The sequence below is a fragment of the Gallus gallus genome, chromosome 2 (assembly GCF_016699485.2).
Source record: "Gallus gallus isolate bGalGal1 chromosome 2, bGalGal1.mat.broiler.GRCg7b, whole genome shotgun sequence".
Lineage (NCBI taxonomy): Eukaryota > Metazoa > Chordata > Aves > Galliformes > Phasianidae > Gallus > Gallus gallus.
Window position 1 is genome coordinate 106,841,601 of NC_052533.1, and position 22,074 is coordinate 106,863,674.

A 22,074-nucleotide genomic window follows, 5' to 3' on the forward strand; every position below is an offset into this window, starting at 1 on the left:
TTTAGTATTTTGCTTATTTAGTCTGCCTTTTTAGAACTTCTGGGATTATATGACATCTCACTATCTTGCTCTTGTCACGTAATGAGTTAAAAGGCTTTGGTGATATGTAGGCCTAACAAACACTTCACTGCTAGTTTAGGTGGCATTAACTTATATTCTCTTCTCTGGGAATCCAGATAGATTTTCTTTCCTAAGCAGATACACTCAGCATCTTGCAGCATTAGTCAGAAAGCAGTATGAAATTTAAACTTTCATCATCCCAGTGCCCATTTAAGAGACTTTGCTTTAGTTGGTTTCCACATACTGCTTCCAGATTATTTCAGATTGAGAAGAGATACAATTTTATTTTCTTAACATTGTTTTATATTTTTAAAAAATGCTAATTCAAAAGAACTCTGATAGGTAAAAATTGTTAATTGAGTTCAACAGATTTTTAGTGGGTTCTTCTTAATATGCAAGTTAATAACTGGTTTGTAATGACAAACAGGTATACAGATTGTAAGATAAATAGGTATAGGACCAGAGAGATCATCGCATTACAAAGGAGAAATAAAATAAAGATCTTACCCATGCCCTGGGCTCACAGAAGGACTCCAAGAGGAGTAATCTCCAGATAGAGATCCTTCCCCCTTGGGAGTCAGCCCTTAAATGGGGGTCTAGGAGGGAGGGAGCCTGGCTCCACCCCTTCCAGTCACTCAGGTGAAATTATGTTCACCTGTGCCCCTGTAGCTGACTCAGCGCTCACCCGAGGTGGTCAATCAGAGGTTCAGGCCGTGATTCAACAGTTCCCATACACTGGTTAATCATACATGCAATCAGAAGTGTATTTTTGTTTAAAGGACAATCCTGTGCCACCTACATATGAAATCTGTGCCTTTGGATGGACTCTATAGTGATCAGAAAAACAATTCTGCACCACATATTTAGGTTTACAACATAATTAGTAGCTAGAAAACACCCATACAAAGTATTACATATCTTTGCGTGCACAAATCTTTACCGCGACACAAGGTTTTACAAAAGAATTTAAGACCTACACAACCAAAGACAGATCACCTGTCTGAAGAGATCTGAGCACACACTGGGAAGCACAATGATCTAAAATGTGTGTGTCACAGTCAAGTCCCTGGCTTGAGAAAGAACTTCCAATACACATCCATTGAAGCAATTTTTGACTGATTATTGTAGGCTGAGTGATTCAAAAAGAGAGCGTTTAAAATATTTGCAGCTAGGCAGTCATACTTCCAAAGAGTTCAGCATATGATCTCTTGGCAGTCAGTGTCCAATAGTTGTCTATTCAACTAGGATGATGGCTGTTTATTATCAAATCGACTCTTTGCCTGAGGGTGTTGCCAAACTAGTTAATGATAAGTTTGGCTGAGCAACCTGGATAACACTGGAAGCAATCTTACTCTGCAGAAACTGCATGCTGTGTGCCAGTAGTAAAAACCTGCCACTGCAAAGCTGATTAAGCCATGCTAAAATAGTGATGTGTATTTTTTACTTTAAACAGAAAGAGCCCACATGATTTGATTAATTTATTTACAAGGATTCTTTGCATTCTTAAGATGTATACACAGCTACAAATTGGGAACTCTTAAGAAATATCTTAGTTCTTATATTGAACACTTTAGGATCTTAACATACTTTGGAAGTGCACCATTTATTACTTTTTAAACTCTATTGAAATAACATTTTCCTTTGTCAGTATTAGGCAGATCTTCCAAACCCATGAAAAATGCTATCTCCAAGTGAGATGAGCTTGCGGTTCAAATGATTCTTGACACACTCCGCCAAGACAAACCTTCATCCAAACAGTTAAAACTCCTTTTCCTTGCTCTGCTACTCCGAAGTTTTTTCAGAGCCAAAAGCTGGAGAGAGCCAAACCTTGGACAACCCTCATCTCTTCCTGAAAGTTCCAGGTTACAGTGTCTTTGAAAACAGAACAGTGGAAAGATGAATAAAAGGGATCAGTTCCATTTAAATGAGCTCCTCTCATTGGCACCAAGCACAAGAGTGCATCTACTTTAGCATAACACCAATAGAATCACATAGCAGCTTAGGCTGGAAGAGACCTCAAAAGCTCATCAGCTGAAGTCTTCAGTGGGAGGAGTGCAAGTGAGATTATCTAATACATGATTCAATCATATTTTGAAAATCTCCAGTGATGGGCACTCCACCACATCCCTGGGAAGGTTGTTCCAGTAACTGATTGTTCTCACTATAAAAAATGTTTTTTCATACCAAAATGAAACCTCTCTTGATGCAGCTTGTATCTCTTTCCCCTGGTTTTCTCCATGTGGTTCCCTGTGAAGAGAGAGCTTCCTTCAAACTACAAGTACTAGAAAACTGTGATGAGGTACCTCCTCAGCCTTTTCCAGGCTGCAAAGACACAACTCCTTCAATCCCTCCTCACAGGGCAGGTTTGCCAGCCCTTTGACCATCTATATGGTCTTCCTTTGGACCCTGCCTGTGTCTTTTGAATAGCAGAACCTAGAATTAAATATACTCCAGGTACAGTCTGACAAGCGCTGAGTGGGATAATCACATCTTAATCTCTGCTAGAAACAGAATTGCAAAGTCAATAGAAACTAATTTTGAACTTTCTTATGTATTTCTTCGAGTTTGTCCTGAAATGGAACAAGAACAGAGAGGGTATCAGCAGCTCACATTTGAAAGCTGATAGTGAAGAGCTACAAGTTCAAGGCATTCTGTACTCAAATGATTCTGAGTGGACTTCAGCCCAAGGTAGCACCTGGTAGAGGCTGAAGATCTGAAATCAGAATAACTAGTGAAACTATCCATCCACTGATTCTGCTACCAAAATCTTATTTGTGTTGCAGGGTGCACTGGTACATTTCAACTATATAGAACTTATTTGGGTGAAAGATGTGGATGTGCAATCTATGAGACTCCAAAATAAGCTAATAAAGACCTGGGACCTGAGTTCAAACTTTATCAAAAAGAGTGGTTTTTTTAGCCAGGACTTCAAAGGGTTTATCAATGTTTGTGCTTCAAGCAAAGAACAAAGGAACTCTCTGGTGTTTTGTGCTTATAGTCATTTTTATTTTTTTTTTCACACAGGATCTAGATAGATGTAAGAAATAGGTCATGACCCAAAATGCAAAAGCAAGACCTCAGCCCTACCTTAAAGACACTAGCATCTAACAGGTACCATATGGCTTTTATGTAATCATGTCATACAAGAAGCAGAACTCTCACCACAGACAAAGTTTCTGGCCTATCTACACAGCTGTCCTATTCTTTCTTGTGTGAACATGTCACTAAAAGTGCCTGTCATGTTCCAGGCTCAACTGAGCTGTAGCATGCAGAAAGAAAAGGCTCCTATTCTGGCCAATCCATATGTTCTACTCATTCTCATATTTGGTATGTTTACACAATCTAATTTAGAGTAGTAAAGACTATCTCATAAGATGTAGGTGGATCTTAAAATACCATCTAGATTCCTAGCTTTGTCTAAAAGTTACTCTTCAGTAATACCAGAGGAGTGGATTTGCTAAAGGAAAAAAAAATATATGTATATATTGTTAATGCTGAATTATTGTGAACATCCAGGGAAAAATTGATAATAATAATACAAATTATCTGCAGTTTGCAGGGTCAAAACCCTTCCACTCCTTCCAAAAGCCAATCAAATTTCATTAAAGAATAATGCAGGTTTAACTTAAGGTATAATTTTTTTCCCACAAACTCTGTAGCTCCTTCCCATTACAGCTTATAGATGTCAAAGGACCTTCATCACCTCTGTTCACTCTCAAGGGAGGAATATGACAGTAATGTCCACCCTCTTCTTTATTCAGTCAAAAGAATTCCTCAGCACATTTCTTACAGCATCGATAAATTCCAGCGTCTTCAAACTGGTGACTCAGTTTATAAAACTGTATCTTTGGAGCATTTTGTTGTAAGGTTTTTGTTATTTTTATTTCACAACGATAGATTTGCTTTAGTTTTGTTTTGTTCTTTATTTCTGCAAGCAAGTTCTGACCTTCAGCCACATTACTGGCAATTTCTGACACCTCCAGGTTCTAAATGATAGATTTTGCTGTGGCTCAAGGCAATGGAAATTATTCTTCTGTCTATGACCCATCCTTACTTTATTTCCTCAACTCCGTTGGCCTTCTGATTTAACCAGGGAGATAGGAAAGTAACCTTTCTGGGCTTTGCTATCCCAGCTAATAGCTTTAAACATTCTGGATTAATGATGCTCTGAGTCATTGGAAATTGTTGTATGGAAGGGTACATTTAACAAAGTTGGCAATATTCGCCCAAACGCTCCTAAGTTGAAAACACTTCCTTTAGTATTACTACCTGGAACGATAAAACTACTGAATCAGGGCTTCAATTTAAATGCACAGGCAAACACCCTCAGATTGCTTTGAAAAGATATTCCACATGTACAAGGTGGGTGGAAGAGGTGACAGCATCTCTTTTGGAATGCAGACAACATAATATGGCATACCATTTCTGCTGTGGTACTGACTAGCTGGCATTCTGGAACTGGTTTTATTGTACTGAAATCAAGCAGGCATTTGTCACAAACATCTATTTGGTTACTCCACCATTTGAAGATCAGAACGAATAGCAGGTGGACTTCAGCATGTTTTCTTCACTGCGACTGCACAGCGGACTTATAAAATGTACCTAATAATTAAGGAGGTTAAGACCACATTTTTCATACTTATGAGAATGTAATGACAACTATCAAAGAAGTCAATATTGAAGATAGAAAATGATAGCTGTTTTTAAACAAGATCAGAACCTCATTTGCACTAAAGCAGTGTAGGCCCACTGAGAATATGATGAAAGACATCTAAATTTGCCTGTATTGCCATTTTCCTTTCACACACCAGCAATACTTGTTTAAATAGATCCTTCATGGAACAACTAGAAGAGGACCTGCAAACCTTCACCAGGAGCATCACTTTCAAAGGCACAAATTGCAGAAGTGCTCTCTTTCCTCTACCTCTGCAGGAGTTAGATGTCTAACTACCAGTTATGATTCTGCCAGCGCAATCACTACCACCTCTCTTCCTGTCTTCTATACAGCTGCTTGGAAAATTGTTTTTGCTTGCTGCTAAAAATGCCTTTCTCTTCTCATGCTTAGCATCCCAACCAGAAATCAGCACAAAGAAAGCTTACTTTTTTATTAGCTATACCTCAATCTGTTCCCATTGAAGTACAGATCCCTCAACCACCAGTTCCCATCCTTTACTACAGTTCTCCTTTGATAGTACATACTTACATTTGGCAAATAACCAAACGTGCAGTACTGTGGAGAAATACTTCAGAACTTCCTTAGATTGAGTGCTAAGGATTGTTATGAAAACTATTTCTTTCCTTCCATAACTCTCACCTTGGAGACAAAAAACCTTGGTGTTCTGCACAAATAACTACATGAAGCTATGAAAAAAACTGTTCTTTATCATCCTGACGCTACTGAAAAAAGTCTTTCAATCCCCAGTCCATTTCTCTCTATTTGTCTTGATGTTTACATGACAGAAAAAAACAGCATTTGAAAATGAAGGTGGACAAATGAAAAGTGGTAGGAGGAAGAAAGTGTTTCCTAATCATCTCCCTGTGACAAGAACATCCAGCTTTAAATTATTTAACCTAGTCTCAATGTTAAGACCTTTCAAAACGCTATGATACTGCAAGAGCAGAAATAAACAATCTTTCACTTGTATTGAGCCAGAAATACCATTTCTTTTTTTAGTCTTTACGAGCAGTGGATTATATGAGTCTTTGCCTTCATTACCACCATCATCACTGGGCACTGAAACAGGCTTCCCAAGACACTGCTTATGGATAGCCCTAAATTGAGGGTTTGAATTTTGGGTGGTTCTGTGCAGAGCCAAGAGTCGGATTCCTTGTGGGTTCCTTTCAACTCAAAATATTCCATGATCACACTTAAGAACAAAACAACCTAAGGAACTGTCCTAGATAAACCTCAGGTGATCATTTACTCACTAGTGCTATTTCTCAAGTGCACATCATCCTTGTGTTCTCCATGATATTTCTAACTTGCCCTGCAAAGCACCACCAGAAATAGATCCAAGAGGAAGCTCCCTAGATGAGCACTGTCCTGTACTGGGACAGCACTTTGAGGGATGGAAAGAGCTTCCCTAGTGGTTTCATATATAAATATATAGGTTTCACACAGGCTTCACTATGGAACCTACTTCTACATAAGACAGTCATCCAAATTTATTTTTCTTCCCCACAGAATTCCATTGGAATATTGTGAGAAGAGCTAAAGATGTTTCCTGTTGCTTCTACTGAACAGGTAAACATAAGCTCGCTGAGATGGCATACACCTTGTAACTTCTCTCAAACAAAGTCATACACTTTCCACCCACACCAGAACAACAAAAAAGCAAGTTCTTGTTGGTTTTTGTGTGTGTGTGTGTGTGTGTGTGTGTGTTTGTTTGTTTGTCTGGAAATTCAAGAGGTATCGGGCTCTGATTGAATTTAGCATTCACAGAACTGTTTATTGTAGAAATACACGCCTGTGCTACGTCTGAACTCTGAAACAGTCACTAGTTAAGAGCACAGGAGAATGTATCATCTGCTTAATAAAGGATTCCCATGCCATAAAGCTCCATCTCTTTTCAGTGACCTTTTCATTTAGTTGAAATATATTACTACAGAAAAAAATATACATTCAGTAATAGAAATACAGATCTATAAATATGGTTATAAAATATATAAACATAGAATCTATTCATAGAAATATATACTTCTGTGTATATTTGAATTAGCGTTGTGCATGTTCCATACTGTGTAATGAAATATACAAGAGGGCCAGAGGTTCCATAATTCAAAGCTTACTTTATTTTTAATAAATGCTGCTAGAAAAATCATAGAATCAACTGAGTTGGAAGGGACCTTTAAAGACCATCTAGTCCAACTCCCCTGCAATGAACAGGGACACCTACAGCTACATCAGATTGCTCTGTGCCCTGTTCAGCCTGACCTTAAGTATCTCCAGGGATGGGGCATTCACCACCTTTCTTGGCAACATGTGCCAGTGTCTCATCACCCTTATTGTAAGAAACGTCTTCTTTATATCCAATCTGAATCTCCTCTCCTTTAGTTTGTAACCATTTCTTCTTGTCCTATCACAACAATCCCTGCTAAAGAGTCTGTCCGTGTCAAGATAGAAAGCTCAGTTTCTGGCCACTCCGTAGACAGTCTTTCTAGCCCACTATTCTCTGGATCTTCCCTCAAAACTGATTCCTCTTTATACCTATGATGTTCAGGTAGGTTCAGGGTCTTACTAGCCAGTCTGTTCACCCTCAGGTGTTAATCAGTTCACGTTTTACACATGGCCCTACAATCTACTTCAGCTAAGAAGTGACGAGCTTTATTTGTATTACAGAACACTAGTTCGGTGGGCCACAGGCCAGATTTGGAAACCCCTGTTGTTCTCCCGTCCAGTTGTATCACAGCATCCTCTTTTACTCACAGGTCATCATAGAAACAGCAAAAGCCCTAGAAAAATCAAAGCCAGCCTAAATAGCTTTAGCAGCACTGTTCCTACAGAATTTCAACTGTACTACTCAAAACCAGGCAGGGTGCTGCAAGTTGAAGCAAGAAACAGAAAAGACTAAAGGTCTACCACTACCCACCAAGTAAATCATCCAAGCAGCAAGAACTCCTCTGAATAGAGCATTGTTCTGTGTGGCCAAAGCAGAGTCTGAACTGTCTGTAAAAGGCTGGAAGGCCAGGACTGTGCATGGTTTCCCAGCTGGTGAAGAATTTCGTCTCAGAAAAAAAATAACTGTCCAACCTTTCCTTTGCAAAGCTTCATTTAAATAAGCGTCTATTGAAATCAACATTATAAATTGCCAACAGCAAGAATTAAGTTCAAAAATCACCACAGAATTTTCTTCTTTAAATCAGCATGGAGAACTTGTAAACTAATTTTTCAAAATCTACCCAAACAATATGCCTTTTAATGCTGTCACCACCACTTCCCCATTTCTTTGGGTACGCAATCATCTTAGGTTCTAATTTTTTTTTCCCCTAGGAAATGAATGGAAACACACTGCTGAGTAGCTGATTCAGAGAACAGAAAAATATTTGTCCTTCCTATCAGGCTTTACAATGTCCATGCTTTTAATAGGACCTATTTGAAGAGATACACCAATATGTGCAACCACAAGTCTGTGATTACAGATGTACCAAGTATTATAGTCTGAGCCAGGAACTTAAGTAGATGCAGTTCCTAGACAGCACACATAATAGCTAGTACGGAATTGCAGGAACGTAGCAAAAGAAGAAAGGAAGACACAGGAGCACGGATAGAGCCCAGCTAACTCACTGAGCTAAAGCTTATCAACTCTGCATAAACTACGCAGATGGTTTAATTAAACAACCATTGGCAATTGCAGCATCCACATTAACTCCTTAAGGCTTGGAACCTATTAGGGAATTGCAAAAGAAGAAACCTTGTCTTCACTGGCCTTTATACAAGTTCTCATCATCGACTTTAGTAAGATTTTAACTACAGCCTTATTCTTTTGACACGATCATTCAGGACTCAATTTCTAAAGACAAATCAGTTGAAGTTGAAATTCTCTTGAACTTTTCATGAAAATATGGTTCTTGAACAGGTAACTTGGAGGGGCATTTAGAAAAAAGTACAAGTTACTGTAAGACAGAAAGAAAGGTTTTCTTTGGTGAAGAAGATGCATATAGACCTATAAAAATTTATAGATTTATAAATCTATATGTGCATATATGTATGTGTATAAGTCTTTATATACATACATAGAATCTGTTGCAAAAGAAACTTGATAGCACTTTTTTGTTTACATTTACTTTCAGCCTCTCTAGACCATCTGGCTGCTCTTACTATTTGCATCACCTACTCTTGAAGAGGGCCTATTTTCCCTATTGCAGGAAATTTACATCGAGAGTTCTCACATCTTGTAGTTGTCTCTTCATCCTTTCTTTGATAGGCTGCAGCTTCAGCTGCCTTCAGAATAATCACCCAAGAGACACTTAAACACCGAAACATAACAAACCGCTGCATGTCTCTGCCAATTAAGTCATTAAAATTTTAGCATGGTTCATATTTTGGTTCTTCGTGGAAGAGTGACTGTGTAGCTGAAATGTCATCACTCTATAGTCTTTGCAAAGAAAAACAAAGAACTATTCCCACTCTGTATCTCTCATTTTCTTCTTCCACTAAACCAGTAATTCTAATTATTGTTACTAAGAATTTAAACTAGTCTGTTGATATCATGGATTTATCACAGTGTTTCTCAAAGCACAGAATCAAATTTTCTAATCAATTGTTACCCCAAAGTACACATTACTCTTGTCTTATTTAAAAGCTCCTAATGAACCACATAATTTAACCTTGTTTACAATCTTACTTAAATATCCATGTCCATGTCTCTAGTGATGTGAAATCCAAGTTTCAGAGTATGAAAGGCTAAAAATAGAGGTTTGAATTCCACCTTGCAGTTAGAAGTAATTATTGCTTTTACACAAGTTTAATCACTTGTTTATAGCAGGGATCTAGGACAGTTTTTATCAGAAATAACTACCTATTACTTAGGGAACAAACCCATCCAGGAAAACACACAGGACATCAGTAGATGCAGTCACTTGCTCTCTCAGACATGCATGAAACTGATTCCTTGATTCAGTTCACAAGAAAGTGACCTTGTAAAAACTCTGAAATGAAAATGAAGATCTGAGGAAGGATTTAAGATGCGGAGATGCAAATATCTCCATGATCTGCAGTAGAGACTGATCTCAGGGCAATATTTCTGCTGGAGAACCATCATCTAGCTGCAAGTCTAGAACAATTATTTGTTTTCTGCCTGTACCTAGCAGTGTTCCCCAGGGACTGGTACTCACTCTGTTCTTATTCAACATCTTCAACTGTGACCTAGATGAAGGGAAGTTTGCTGATAATACAAAGATGAGAGGACCTGCTGACACACCAGAAAGCTGTGCTGCTGTTCAGCATGACCTGAACAGGCTGGAGAGGAACCTCATGAGGTTCAACAAAAACAAGTGCAGAGTGCTACACCTGCGGAGGAATATGCATCAGTACAGGTTGGGCTGACCAGTAGGAAAGGAGCTCTACAGAGAAGGACCTGGGCATCCTGGTGGACAGCAGGTTGACTAGGAGACAGCAGTGTGCCCTTGTGGCAGGAAGGCCAGTGTGATCCTGGGGTGCATTAACAAGAGCATAGCCAACAGGTCAAAGAAGGTGATCCTCGCCCCTCTGCTCTGCACTGGTGAGGCCACATCTGGAGTTCTGTATCCAGTTCTGTGCTCCTCAGTCCAAGAAAGACATGGAATTTCTAGAGTCCAGGAGAAAGCCACAGAGAAGATGAGTGGCCTGAAGCATCTTCCTTATGAGGAAAGGCGGAGACCTGGGACTGTTCAGCTGAAGAAGATAAGACTGAAGGGGAATCTGATCAATGTTTATCAATACCTAATGGGCAGGAGTCAAGTGGATGGGGCTGGGCTCTTTTCAGTGGTGCCCAGCAACAAGAAATGGGGCAATATGCACAAACTGGAACACAGAAAATTCTATCTGAACATGCAGAAAAACTTCTTTACTGAGAGGGTGACAGAGCACAGAAACAAGCTGCCTGGAGAGGCTGTGGAGTCTCCTTCTCTGAAGGTATTCAAAATCTGCCTGGATGCTTTTCTGTGTAACCCACGGTAGGGAACCTGCTTTATCAGAAGGCTTTGACTAGTTGATATTCTGAGGTCCCCTCCAACCCCTACAATTCTGCAATTCTGCAAAATGGAGAAAATTTTCTTGGAGTTGATCTGATTTATCAATTTCTCTTCCTTTCTGTGCACCTCAGTCTGAAAACTGTATATAGTACAAATCTGGATTCTTCCTTTTTATTATTTTAACTGAATTTATTCTCATGGGAACGCCAATCCTTAAAGTTGAGGCTCTAGATTGGTTTCTCCACATCACTCACAGTACAAATCACAAAGGTAAATAAATGATATCTTCCTGCACTGCTCTTCCCTGAGTGGGTCTGAGTAGCTAAAAATGTCTGTCTGTCTGGGTGTTCCTCCAGGATCCACCTTGCATGCAGCAGCAGGTTTGAGCCTCGCATGCCTCCCAGCAGGCTGCAAGCTGGTCACCACATGCTAAACGAACTAGTAAAAGAACCTGTTTGTATTTTAATCTCTCTTGATGTTGTCTAATTGTTCATGTATTTTTCTTTCTCATTTCAATCTGCACTATCTGTTTTTTTCATGATAAACACAGGCTATTAGTGTTCATGAATACTTGGAGGAAACCACTGAAGTTCAGCCTAACCAAAAGATTCCAGAAAGATTAGACATTTCTTCCATTCTGTTGTATAGAAGTGCCAGAGATAGCATGTCCCCCTGCCTTAGAATAAGGAAAATGGTTACTCTTTGGCAATGCTTAATCACTTATTTGAAAACATGGCTCCACAGATCTCAGGAAAACTTATATAACTACTTCCTATGTGTTCAATATTATAAAACTCTACAGTGCTGAAAAAATATTACTCTTTTTGCAGTTGAAGCATTTGCTTTTGGTTAGCAAATCACTTCTAATTTTAAACTTTCATTGGGAAAAAAAATATCAAATGAAAAACACTTAGAAGAAATTTCCGTTTAAAAAAAAATTGCAAGACAGCTCGGTGTCTCCAGTGAATTTCCTGTTCAGATAAAAAAAAATATTAAGAGCTTGCTTAATTAAAATATAACACAGTAAGGAATTAATGGCTATATTTAATTTTCCTTAAAGTATGTTCCTTTTACTAAGACAAGAAAATGCTCGATTATATTTTCCTATATTAAATGTAATAAAAAATGAAATAAATGACTAGAATATATTTTAATTGCAATTATTAAAAAACTTTGTATTTATACTGTAAGGAAGCTGATCAAATTCATCTATGAACGTAACTACTGCTAATGTCAACTGGTACATTCAAAAGAATCAACCGAATAAAATGTCTGTAGTGGAAAACAAAATTAAATCCCTATGCCAGAATACCCCTCACTGATTTTGAAGTTACAGAGAAATGGAAGGGAAAAGCCTGAGAAGTGGTAAGATAAGGAGAAAATCAACCAAAACCAAACGAGCATATTCAGAAATCCTGCTAGGCCTAGAGTACAAGGTGTTGCATACTTCAGCAAATTGGCCCATTTCAGAACCCACATAAGGAAGACAGAGCCTGGTGGGTTAGTCATATTGACAAAGTGAAACTTCCATTGACAGAGGACCTGTATATCGCCGCCACAACCTGTAGACCTGTTCTGAAGATGTAAAAGGATACAGGTGTGAGTATGCACACAGGAGTACGCTTCACTTAACACCAGACTACTCATGAAAAAAGAGTTGCTGTGAACAGAGTGAATGGTCTGCAAGCATTTTAGCATTACTTTTGAAAAGATAATTCTAATTTCTGAGCTATTATTGGCCGAAAGTATTCCCTTATGTAATTATGGAATAATAGCAGAGAACTTGATTGTAACCAACAGTTAGTAGTTTGTTGCTAACAAGCCAAACATGACAAACAATTTTTAGGCAATTATTGTCATTAGAAGGCACACTCAATTGTTCAAGGCAAGCATAATAGAAAGTGACAGTTGCGCAGCTGGGAGGGTGGTACGGGAAATGGGATTGTTCGCTGCTCGCAACTCAACAGTCACACTGTAGCTGAGAGTCTGCTAAATGCATAATTCATGTTTAATAATATTTTAGTCTCTAAAACAAATTACGGTATAAGATAAAAAAAAGAATACAAAGTCATCAAGGAAAGAACACAACTTGCAAAAAGACAAGACACAATTAGAACTGAAATGCAGGGGGAAATAAATATTCAGTCCAATCAACTCACAAGATGATTACAACACTGCAACCAGAAAATGAATGTACAGTAGCTTTCCAAATGAAAAGAGTCAACTGTAAAAGTAATCTTTGCACTACACATCAGTGAGAGAGGTGCTCGTGTCCAAATCGCAGTTTGAAAGCCCAATCTGATTAGGCTTGTTCACCCACCTAGCGGAGCTCTGGTCTCAGCCATGCACTCATTTAACAGTAACCTGGAGGAAGGAAGGCATATTCTGCATGGAGAGACAGTGTCATGTTTGAGTTGCATAATGACACAAAGGAAAATTCTACTCTATCAGTGCTCTGATGACAGTGCAAGCATAAGCTGCCTCAAAAGTAAGCAGCCAGTACATTAAAATACTTGATTTGCTGGAAAAAAATCCACCCAGCAGGATCTCCAGAGGATCCTTAATGATGCTAAGGACTAAAATTTCTAACATACAAGCACCAACACTTAAAACTGTTTCACAGGTGCAGTATAATGCAATATCCCTGACATTGTAGCAGCGCTCAAGAGTCCTGACATTGTCACTCATCGTGCCTTTTGCACTGATATGGTATCATCTCCAAGAAGCCATTAAAACACTGGTGGAAAACATTTAGTACAATTGTCTGTCTCTCTGTCCTCATTACAAAAGGGTTTTTTTCCTCTCTTAAATGTATTAGTGTAAATCCAATTATATCGAAGCAAATCTGATGGGCCAGATCACCCCAGGTGTAGCTCCACTGAAGCAAAATAATAGTGTCACTGTATGCCAAACTCCCAGGTCCATTCTAAGTCTGCATAGGTGAAAATGATATTAATTTTCTAAAATAGAACAATGTATTATACCTAACTCTCTGTGTAAAGGAACATCTGTAATTTTGACAAGAGTCTGGTAACACTTCAGTGCAGCCTAAAGACTTATTCAGAAACATGCATATGTGACTCTGCAATCTTGCGGTTGATTCAGGAACAGATCTTTTGCTTGGGAGAGGTGGCAGATTGAGAGCTGCAGAGACAAGAGACCTTTGCTTATCCTCAGAACAGATTGCTGAGCTCAGAAGCTCCCCTCATACCCTCTTGCCAGTGTGTCTCAGCCCTCATCTGTGGGATGTACTTCTGCCCTCCCTCAGCCTCTGCTGTGTCTGCTCAGCCTTACAGATTAAGGCAAAGGTAAAACCTATCCATACCAGTGGGCTTTCCTCTCCAGGGAAATTAGAGCAAGATCACAAAACACTGTGTGCAAGGTGCTATATTACCAGCATTGCCATGATGGTCTTGTATGCGTTTCTTCTTCTCCATTGCCATGAGACAGAGAGAGATCATAGATCTCATTCAGTACACTCGTATTTATTGCTTCATCCTTAATCGTATGTATTGAGGTTATTGCCCAAAACATTGCAAGTTTTGCCAGCTTGAGCAAAACCAGAGGGCCTGAATTTAACTCAAAATTCAGTAGCTCTCCTGGCCCTAACATGAATTGTAGTTTTAAATGGTCTGCAAAAAAAAGCAATTGTTTTTCTACACTCTTTATAAGATAACAGTGCTACTTCCTCCATTCTTAATCAGCCCAAACCCCTGCTATTTAGCAAAAAACTACCTTTTGCTTTAGGATAAAATGCTAATCAGCCTAATGTCTTGTGTAAAGTACAAGCATAATAAGCAACTTTTATAGCATTATCGCTGTGTTAGTATGATCTATAAAGCCAGTCAAGCCACAGAAAAACTCCCAAATTAAAAGGTTTTTCATTAGTATGGGAGGTTGCATGGAGGAAAACTAGTAGGCTGCTCTGTATTTTATTTTCAATATTGTTATTACAGCTTTGTCACTTTGTGTGGTTATTTCAGTCCATCCCATGCACCACAGAAGTGTCAAGTACTTCATTTTGAAGCCTAAAGATGTCAAGATTTTAAGTAAAGATACCCAAATCCTGTAAACATTTTGGTTAATCTTGTGTGCCATCACAGAAGTCATGTGCAATTTGTCCTCACAGACAATAAGCATATTTGTAAAGCCTTTCAGTGCTCCAACAGAAATTACTGACAATATCCCTTAACGTAAAATAGCATTTCCATAGAGATGTCTTAATTAGCAGCAAAAATATTGCAATGGGTTTAGTGTTGAGAGTCTTCTGCTTGCATGTTGTTTTTATTTTTACCATTTGCTTTACTCAACGTCAAGAGCACGGCAATAACATAGGCAACACCAGGGACAATTTACCCCAGTGTGCTCCTTTGCCTATCTGTCTTCACTCTGGCCTGAACATTTCACTTAATGCTTAATCCCATGTATCTCACATAAATCACACTGTGGAAAAAGAAAACTCGGTACTGTAAGATAGTGAGTCCACGTTTTAGTGGAATAAAAATAAAAGCAGAAAGAAGTACTACAGTACAACCAATTGAGAATGGGAAGATGGATTAAAAACTTGGTTAGGGCTCAGCTGAGAGAGAACAAAACAGTGGTAAGTGTGGGTCCAGAAAACTCCACACCTTGCACAGACTTTAACAACTGACACAGATTGTAACAACTGAATCAGTCAATATTACTTACTTGAGGTGAAGCTGTTAATTAAAGATTACAACTTCAATGTACAAAACAGGTACTTACATGATTAACTCCAATACCTCCATCTGCCACAAAAACCATTCGTGTAGAGGAAATGGTTAATGCAAACAAGCACATCTCCTAACTAAATACTGTGGAAAGCCTGGCAATGCAAACAAGCTGGGGAAAGAGCATCAGCATGATCCAAATGACCAAAAACTACCTGAATGCAGTTGTCCACCACATTACAGTACTACTACCCGATATGCTATACACTGACAACTGGGAAAAGCTTATTACTAATCTCTACATCCAAGATTATAGTACAACTCCTGTCAAATACTGAATCATAACATATTTTGCTATAGCAATCTCCTACAAGCACAGTCTCTATACAGTGTCTGTGAAGGGGAGATCTATATGTTTACACACATTTATATAACTGCATCATTTTCAACTAACTGGATTAACTAGAACATAATCCCTCCACTCAAATCCAAACAAAAGCATTAAAATGTTTTGCTGCACCTTGGTAGAATGAAAGATATTGCAAACAGGAGGATTCTCCATCTTGCACTAAGTTATAGTCAAATAAACTCATACCTGATTTCTATTCATAGAATCATAGAATGGCTAAGGTTGGAAAAGACCCACAGGATCACCCAGTCCAACCATCCACCCAAAGTTCTCACTAAACCACGTCCCTCAACACATCCAAACGTTCCTCGAACACCTCCAGGGTCGGTGACTCCACCACCTCTCTGGGCAGCCCATTCCAGTGCCTGACTGCTTTTTCAGAGAAGTAGCATTTCCTAATGTCCAGCCTGAAATTCAGTGGCTCATAGCATAAAGCATAACATTTACCCCTTATTACTTCTAGTTGTACACATTCTCTAAAACAAAACAAAACAAACAAAAAAATTTGCATAAGTTCGAGCACAGAGTTCCTAATAAAATAAAAAACAAAACCAAAACAAGCTCCTTTATTTCAGATTCAGTTGGCAAATTTTGTCTGCTGTCTTTGCTCTTAAACAAGAGCAAAAACGTTTTGATCCAGCCGCATCCAAGTCTCTAGAGCATTATTAGGAAAAAGCAGAATTAAAGCCATCCCTCAAGCAGGAGTTTTGCCTGCAGATAGCCAGAATGCTGCACCCACCCCAAGAACAAGCTTAGGATAAGGGAGTCGTAGCATGTTATAGGAAAGCAGAGGGAACAGAAGACTACCAGAAGAGGTGAATAAGAAAATAGGAGCAACTAAAGGGAGCGAGTGCAAAAGAGAAAGGCACACTTCAGCAATTTTCAGCCCTATTATCCAGCTGGCTGCTAGGGAAAGCAGTTCCCAGGGACTGGTAACCAGATAGCCCTACCCTACTCGCAGCTGGGGAACAAACCAATCACAAATTAGAGCTGCTTTCCTTTTCTAACTCCCCAGGGAAGAGCAGCAGCTCTTTTCCAACTCCTCCCCCACGGTTGCAGCAGCCCTGCAGGTGCTTGGGATGCTATTTTCAGCCATCCACTAGCAGGTGTGACTCAGGGTTCTGTTATTTAAAAGCATTCAAAGGCTAACTTAAAGTGGGAATTCTCTTCTGTGGTATTGTTGTGGATTCACTACTACATGCAAAATACATCAGCTCTCCCTATTTTTAATTTTTTCATTCACTTTTAATCTACTATTCTTTATACGGTGAATCTCACAAAGCTTTGGTACGTTTGCAGAGCTCAGGGCTTTTATGCAGTACCTACACCCGTTTTTAGTTCAACGCCCATCTGTTACAAGCAAATGCACACCTTCCCACTCTGCAGCTTCCCTCTCAGCAGTTTTCCTGCTGACCATGATATTTCTGGATGCAGAAGTCTATCACTTTCAGCCCATACTGTGGGTGGCTCTCATAATTGCCTTTATTCTACTTAGGTTAAAATGACCTAACCATGAGAAAGAGAGAACGCAGAGTACTAGACTAGAAGTTCTGAGAAACGAGAGGTCAAATTTTCTAGTATGAGCTCTGCAATGGATTTCCAAATCCAAATACCTGAATATGATGCAGGTATAGCCCCAGATAGGAAAGTACGTAAGCACCTTGTTTTCTTTAATGTTTATAGTGTTAGCATGCTACTGTGCTCTGATAACTGAACTGGAAAGGGTGTCTTCATTTAAACCCCAGTGGCATGGTCAGGCCCATTATGCATTCCCCTAGAAAACACCAATCATAGAATCATAGAATTACTCAGGTGTGATAGGATCTCAAAGATCATCAAGTCCAACTGCAGCCTAACCATAGTACCCTAACTCTAACAACCCTCCGCTAAATCATATCTCTGAGCACCACATCCAAACAGCTCTTAAACACATCCAGGGATGGTGACTCAACCACCTCCTTGGGGAGCCTATTCCAGTGCTTAACCACCCTTTCTGTAAAGAAGTGTTTCCTAAAGTCCAACCTAAACTTACCTTGGCGCAACTTGAGGCCATTTCCCCTCATCTTGTCACCTGTCACCAGTGAGAAGAGACCTACCCCGCTCTCACTGTAAACACCTTTCAGGTACTGGAAGAGAGTAATAAGGTCTCCCCTCAGCCTCCTTTTCCCCATACTAAACAGCGCCAGCTTCCTCAGCCTCTCCTCATAGGGCTGATTTTCCAAGTCCTTCACTAGCCTCTGTGTATATCATACCATTAATCAGTTGAAATCCATGGGAAGAGAATGATAGATATTCCAAAGTATTCTTAGGCCAGCTTAGACGAAAGGCCGTGTAAACACACAGTGAAAGAATGCACAACCTCTGGCCACTTACTATCTGTCCTTAATCCAACCCAGGCAACAGTGATTCCTATTTGCATATTATCCCCATTAGCATACCATTACCCCACTGAGGGCATGCTTGTGGCAGCAAAAGATGCGTGCTGTCCTGTTCCACCACAGGCACCATTCCCAGCCTTGTGTGCACAGTCAGTCACGCACAGCAGTAAGCTTCCACCTGCCAGAACGCAGCAAACATGTTTCAGATAAGCCAGACACCAGGTGTCTTTACAGGCAGACTGAATCTGGTGGCTGACATAAACTCTCATAGACATATATAATAACTCGAGGGAAGGGGAGAGGAATCACTTTAGACACACATACACACATAAGTCCTAATTTGCATGAGCATGCACTGTAATTAAGTGTTACATTTGTGAAATTTTACAGTAAAAAACGTGACAGCAAAGAGAACACTACTGCTACGTTCACTTTTCCCCTTTGTCTTCCCTCCTTCCAGTACCATTTCCTTCCCTATGTTCCAGTGTTCACTGATTTCTTCCAATCTTCTTCTCTTCCTGCCCTCTGCTATCATTCCTCTTTCCTTCCTCACAATTTCTTTCAGTTTCTCCTTCAGCTTCCTCTTGCCTATCTTGAAACACAGTATTGCTACAACTACCCCCACTTAGGTTTGCAACTTGGTGGCAATTAACACAGGAAAACCATGGCAGGAAGAGATGTTATTCCAAATTTCTTGGTCAGAAAATGTTTTAGTCAGAAGCAGCAGCAAAAGAAATAGGATTACTTTAGGAAGGTGAGAAAGTGCCATCTGGGAAGAGGGGAAGAAAGCACAGAGATTTGATGCAATTCTGTATGATCACGCTACCTGTAGATCAAAATGACAGTGCATTTATTTGCTACAGGTATTAAATGGCAAGTGACAGATTTTCAGCATTTTATCATTCATACCTATGTTCTGCTATGATCACATGTACTGCATGACTCTGGTTGAAGAATGCATTAAGACGTGTGACAGGCATTTCTCCATAGGTTGTTGCACTATAATTTCTACCTCATGTGCATATATGTACATGCATTCAGTTACCTATTAAGAAATATTTCATATGTGAAGTGTAAGCAGCAACCTCTAAAACAGTTTTTCATCCAAACTCAGACACATAAACTCGACAGTTTCCAAAGTGTCTCTGAAAACTCTAACTTAGCAGTACTAAGGCAGACTCCAACAGCAAAGTGAACTACCTTCCCCTATTCCTAGAGTACTGCTCCTTTAGTCAACATATCTACACACATTTTGGGACAATTTAAGGACACCAAGAGAAAAGGTGGCTGTGGTTAAAATCTGGCATAGGAAATTATCATAAACATCCTCCTCAATTTTTTTTTTTTCTAGAAAGTGACACAGCAGAAGTTCCTGCCCATAATCAGATCCTGTCAGCCTCAATGCAACACACACATTCTTACCCACAGAACTTACAAGCTAACAACTGATGATGATGCTTTAAGTGGAAAAAATCCGGCTTAACTAACAAATTCCACATACTTGTTGTCCAGGAGAAATATAAGAAGAAGCACTTCTAAATTGGCACATGTTTAGGAAATAATGGAATAACAAATACAGAATATCAGTATGTAGTATTTAATAGCAATAGAACAGATCTGCACTTCGGGTGTTGCTCACTCATGTGCCACCGATGAGTCACTATAACAGTCTATACAGGACAACCTCTGTGTGAGCTCCAAACCAAAGAGAAGTTTGAGTCCAAACCAGGCAACAAAGAGAAAAAGAATACACCTCTATCCACCTTTTGCACAAAGTAAAACTTCTGTCTCTTTCACCACTGAATTAGCTTTATGTTACAACTAAACTAGAAATTAATATGTTTAGGTTAATAATGCTGTGTGTTCTATTTTCTACACATAAGTTTCCCTGTTGGAGGTTGTGTTGTTTCCCTGTTGGAGTTTGTGTTTTATATCCTCTTCTCTGAATAACACATCCCAATTCCTAGCTTTCAAGCTTCTCTTACATCCTTCTTATTTCTTCCCCATTTCAACCAGCAAAAACAACTTTCTCAGCCTTCTGGATTGCCTTGGAAAGGTTTCAGTTTCATTTCCTTTTATGTCTGTATAGAATCACACTTGGTGTATAAAAATAGTAAAATAATACTAAACATACAGTGGTCTAACCACTCACCTGTTGCCTAAGCAACAAATAAATTAACCTGGGGAAAAAAAAAAAGAAAAAAAAAAAGGAAAGGGAAAAAAAACAACCAACTTCATTCTCTTCATGCTGAGACAAAGGGAACATATAGTTCAAATTACCTAATGAAACACACTATGAAGTGAAGGACACAGCAGGTACTAAATGAAAGCACCGAATGGGAAGGAGACAAGACAATAGCACATTTTCTGTATGAAAGGAGAGCCTTACCATCCTGCTGGCTCTGGAGATTCTGGGGACTTTGCATTCTTTCTTCAAGATTTGAGCTGAGGTCAGAGTTCACAGCTGACATCCTCGTAGAGTCACTCATATCAAACTCATCACTTTCTATAGAGCTTTCATCCTACAATTTGAAAGTTTCAGAGACATGTCAGAAAACGCTGGATGCTGTTCATATTGTATGTGAGGCTCACTTACTCCATTTCATTTCTCCCTGCCACAGAATATATTCATGCTAATACTTGTGTACATAAGCAAACAAGCAGAGCACATAAAGAAGAGCAGAGAACACGCAGCACTTATGTGATATGTTAGCCTGATAAATGCAATTTGATCAACTATGACGACACTCCATTACCACACTCGTAACTGTTTCCATAGCATTTTGTAAAATAGGGTTGTAACTGGAGACCCCACGCAAAGTCCTTGTTACTCGAATGTGGTTGAGGAGTGTTCTCCATAGTCTGTACCTGAATTCTCTACTTTTCCTAGTCAAGGCAGGTAACCCCGTGACTTTCACTTACAATAAAACATTTCCAAATGATCTAAAAAGAATCCACAACCAAGTTCCCTCAATATGACTTTACCCCTACGCTGCTATTATGTTTAAGGAAGCATCTGTGAAAATTTTGAAGACTGTTTATCATGCTCAAATGACAGTCAGTAGAAAACCAAAGTAATATGATCACATGAGAATCACTTGAAATTTATTCTACCTCACACATCTTTAATATGATTTATCTATCAAGTCTCAAGTCCAATTACAAAATCTCTACTAGGAATGATACTAGAGTACAAAAAGTCCCAATCAGATATTTTATCCCCAGTTACAAAACAGTTTGAGACCTAGTCCAGCATATGTTCACATACATGGTTAACATGTATGGTATATGTTTAGCTTCATTCATTTCAGTCCCACCGCATCCGCTCATGGATTAAAAATTTAGCTCTCATAAGTCTTCTTCTGCAAGCTGCAGTGGCAATTCAGAAACCTATGGCAATGTATTTTCAGTAACAACTTTTCTGAAATAATTACTCCTACTGTGAATAAAAGCCATTTAAAGAACATATAGAAAAAATACAGCGTCCCCTGAGGATTAAAATACTTTTCCAATTTATATGGGTTTTTTTTATTTGCTTGGCTGTTGTTGTTGTTTAATTAAAACAAAACTATCTGGCAGAACTGACTATTTTTATTTGGGTTGCTTACCAGAAGTGACCTAGAAAAACAGCAACATTTACAACAACTTTATTTACTGTGTATTTACTGTGAACTGGTTTCTACAGAGGCTAATATAGTTGCTTTCTTCTGTCTAAGCACTTGGCCCTTAAATCAGTTCATCTTGTGGATCTTGGTGTTTTTTCCAGGTTGCGTGGGCATTTCTCTCATTTCTGGAAGCAAAGTTTCCTGCAGTCACATCTCTTGTTGAAAGAGGATGGCACTGCCAAATGCCATACAAGAGTAAG

General features: G+C 39.1%; 1 protein-coding gene across 3 annotated transcripts in view; it reads right to left on the reverse strand.

Moving 5' to 3' along the window:
- The window catches only part of NOL4L (nucleolar protein 4 like), a 188,479-nt gene that overhangs the window by 118,271 nt on the left and 48,134 nt on the right, over positions 1–22,074 (reverse strand). For all 3 annotated transcript variants that reach the window (XM_015282617.4, XM_015282618.4, XM_015282616.4), the window contains exon 5: positions 20,599–20,731. In XM_015282617.4, the coding sequence (XP_015138103.2) occupies positions 20,599–20,731 (133 nt within the window). The remainder of the gene's footprint in view (positions 1–20,598; positions 20,732–22,074) is intronic.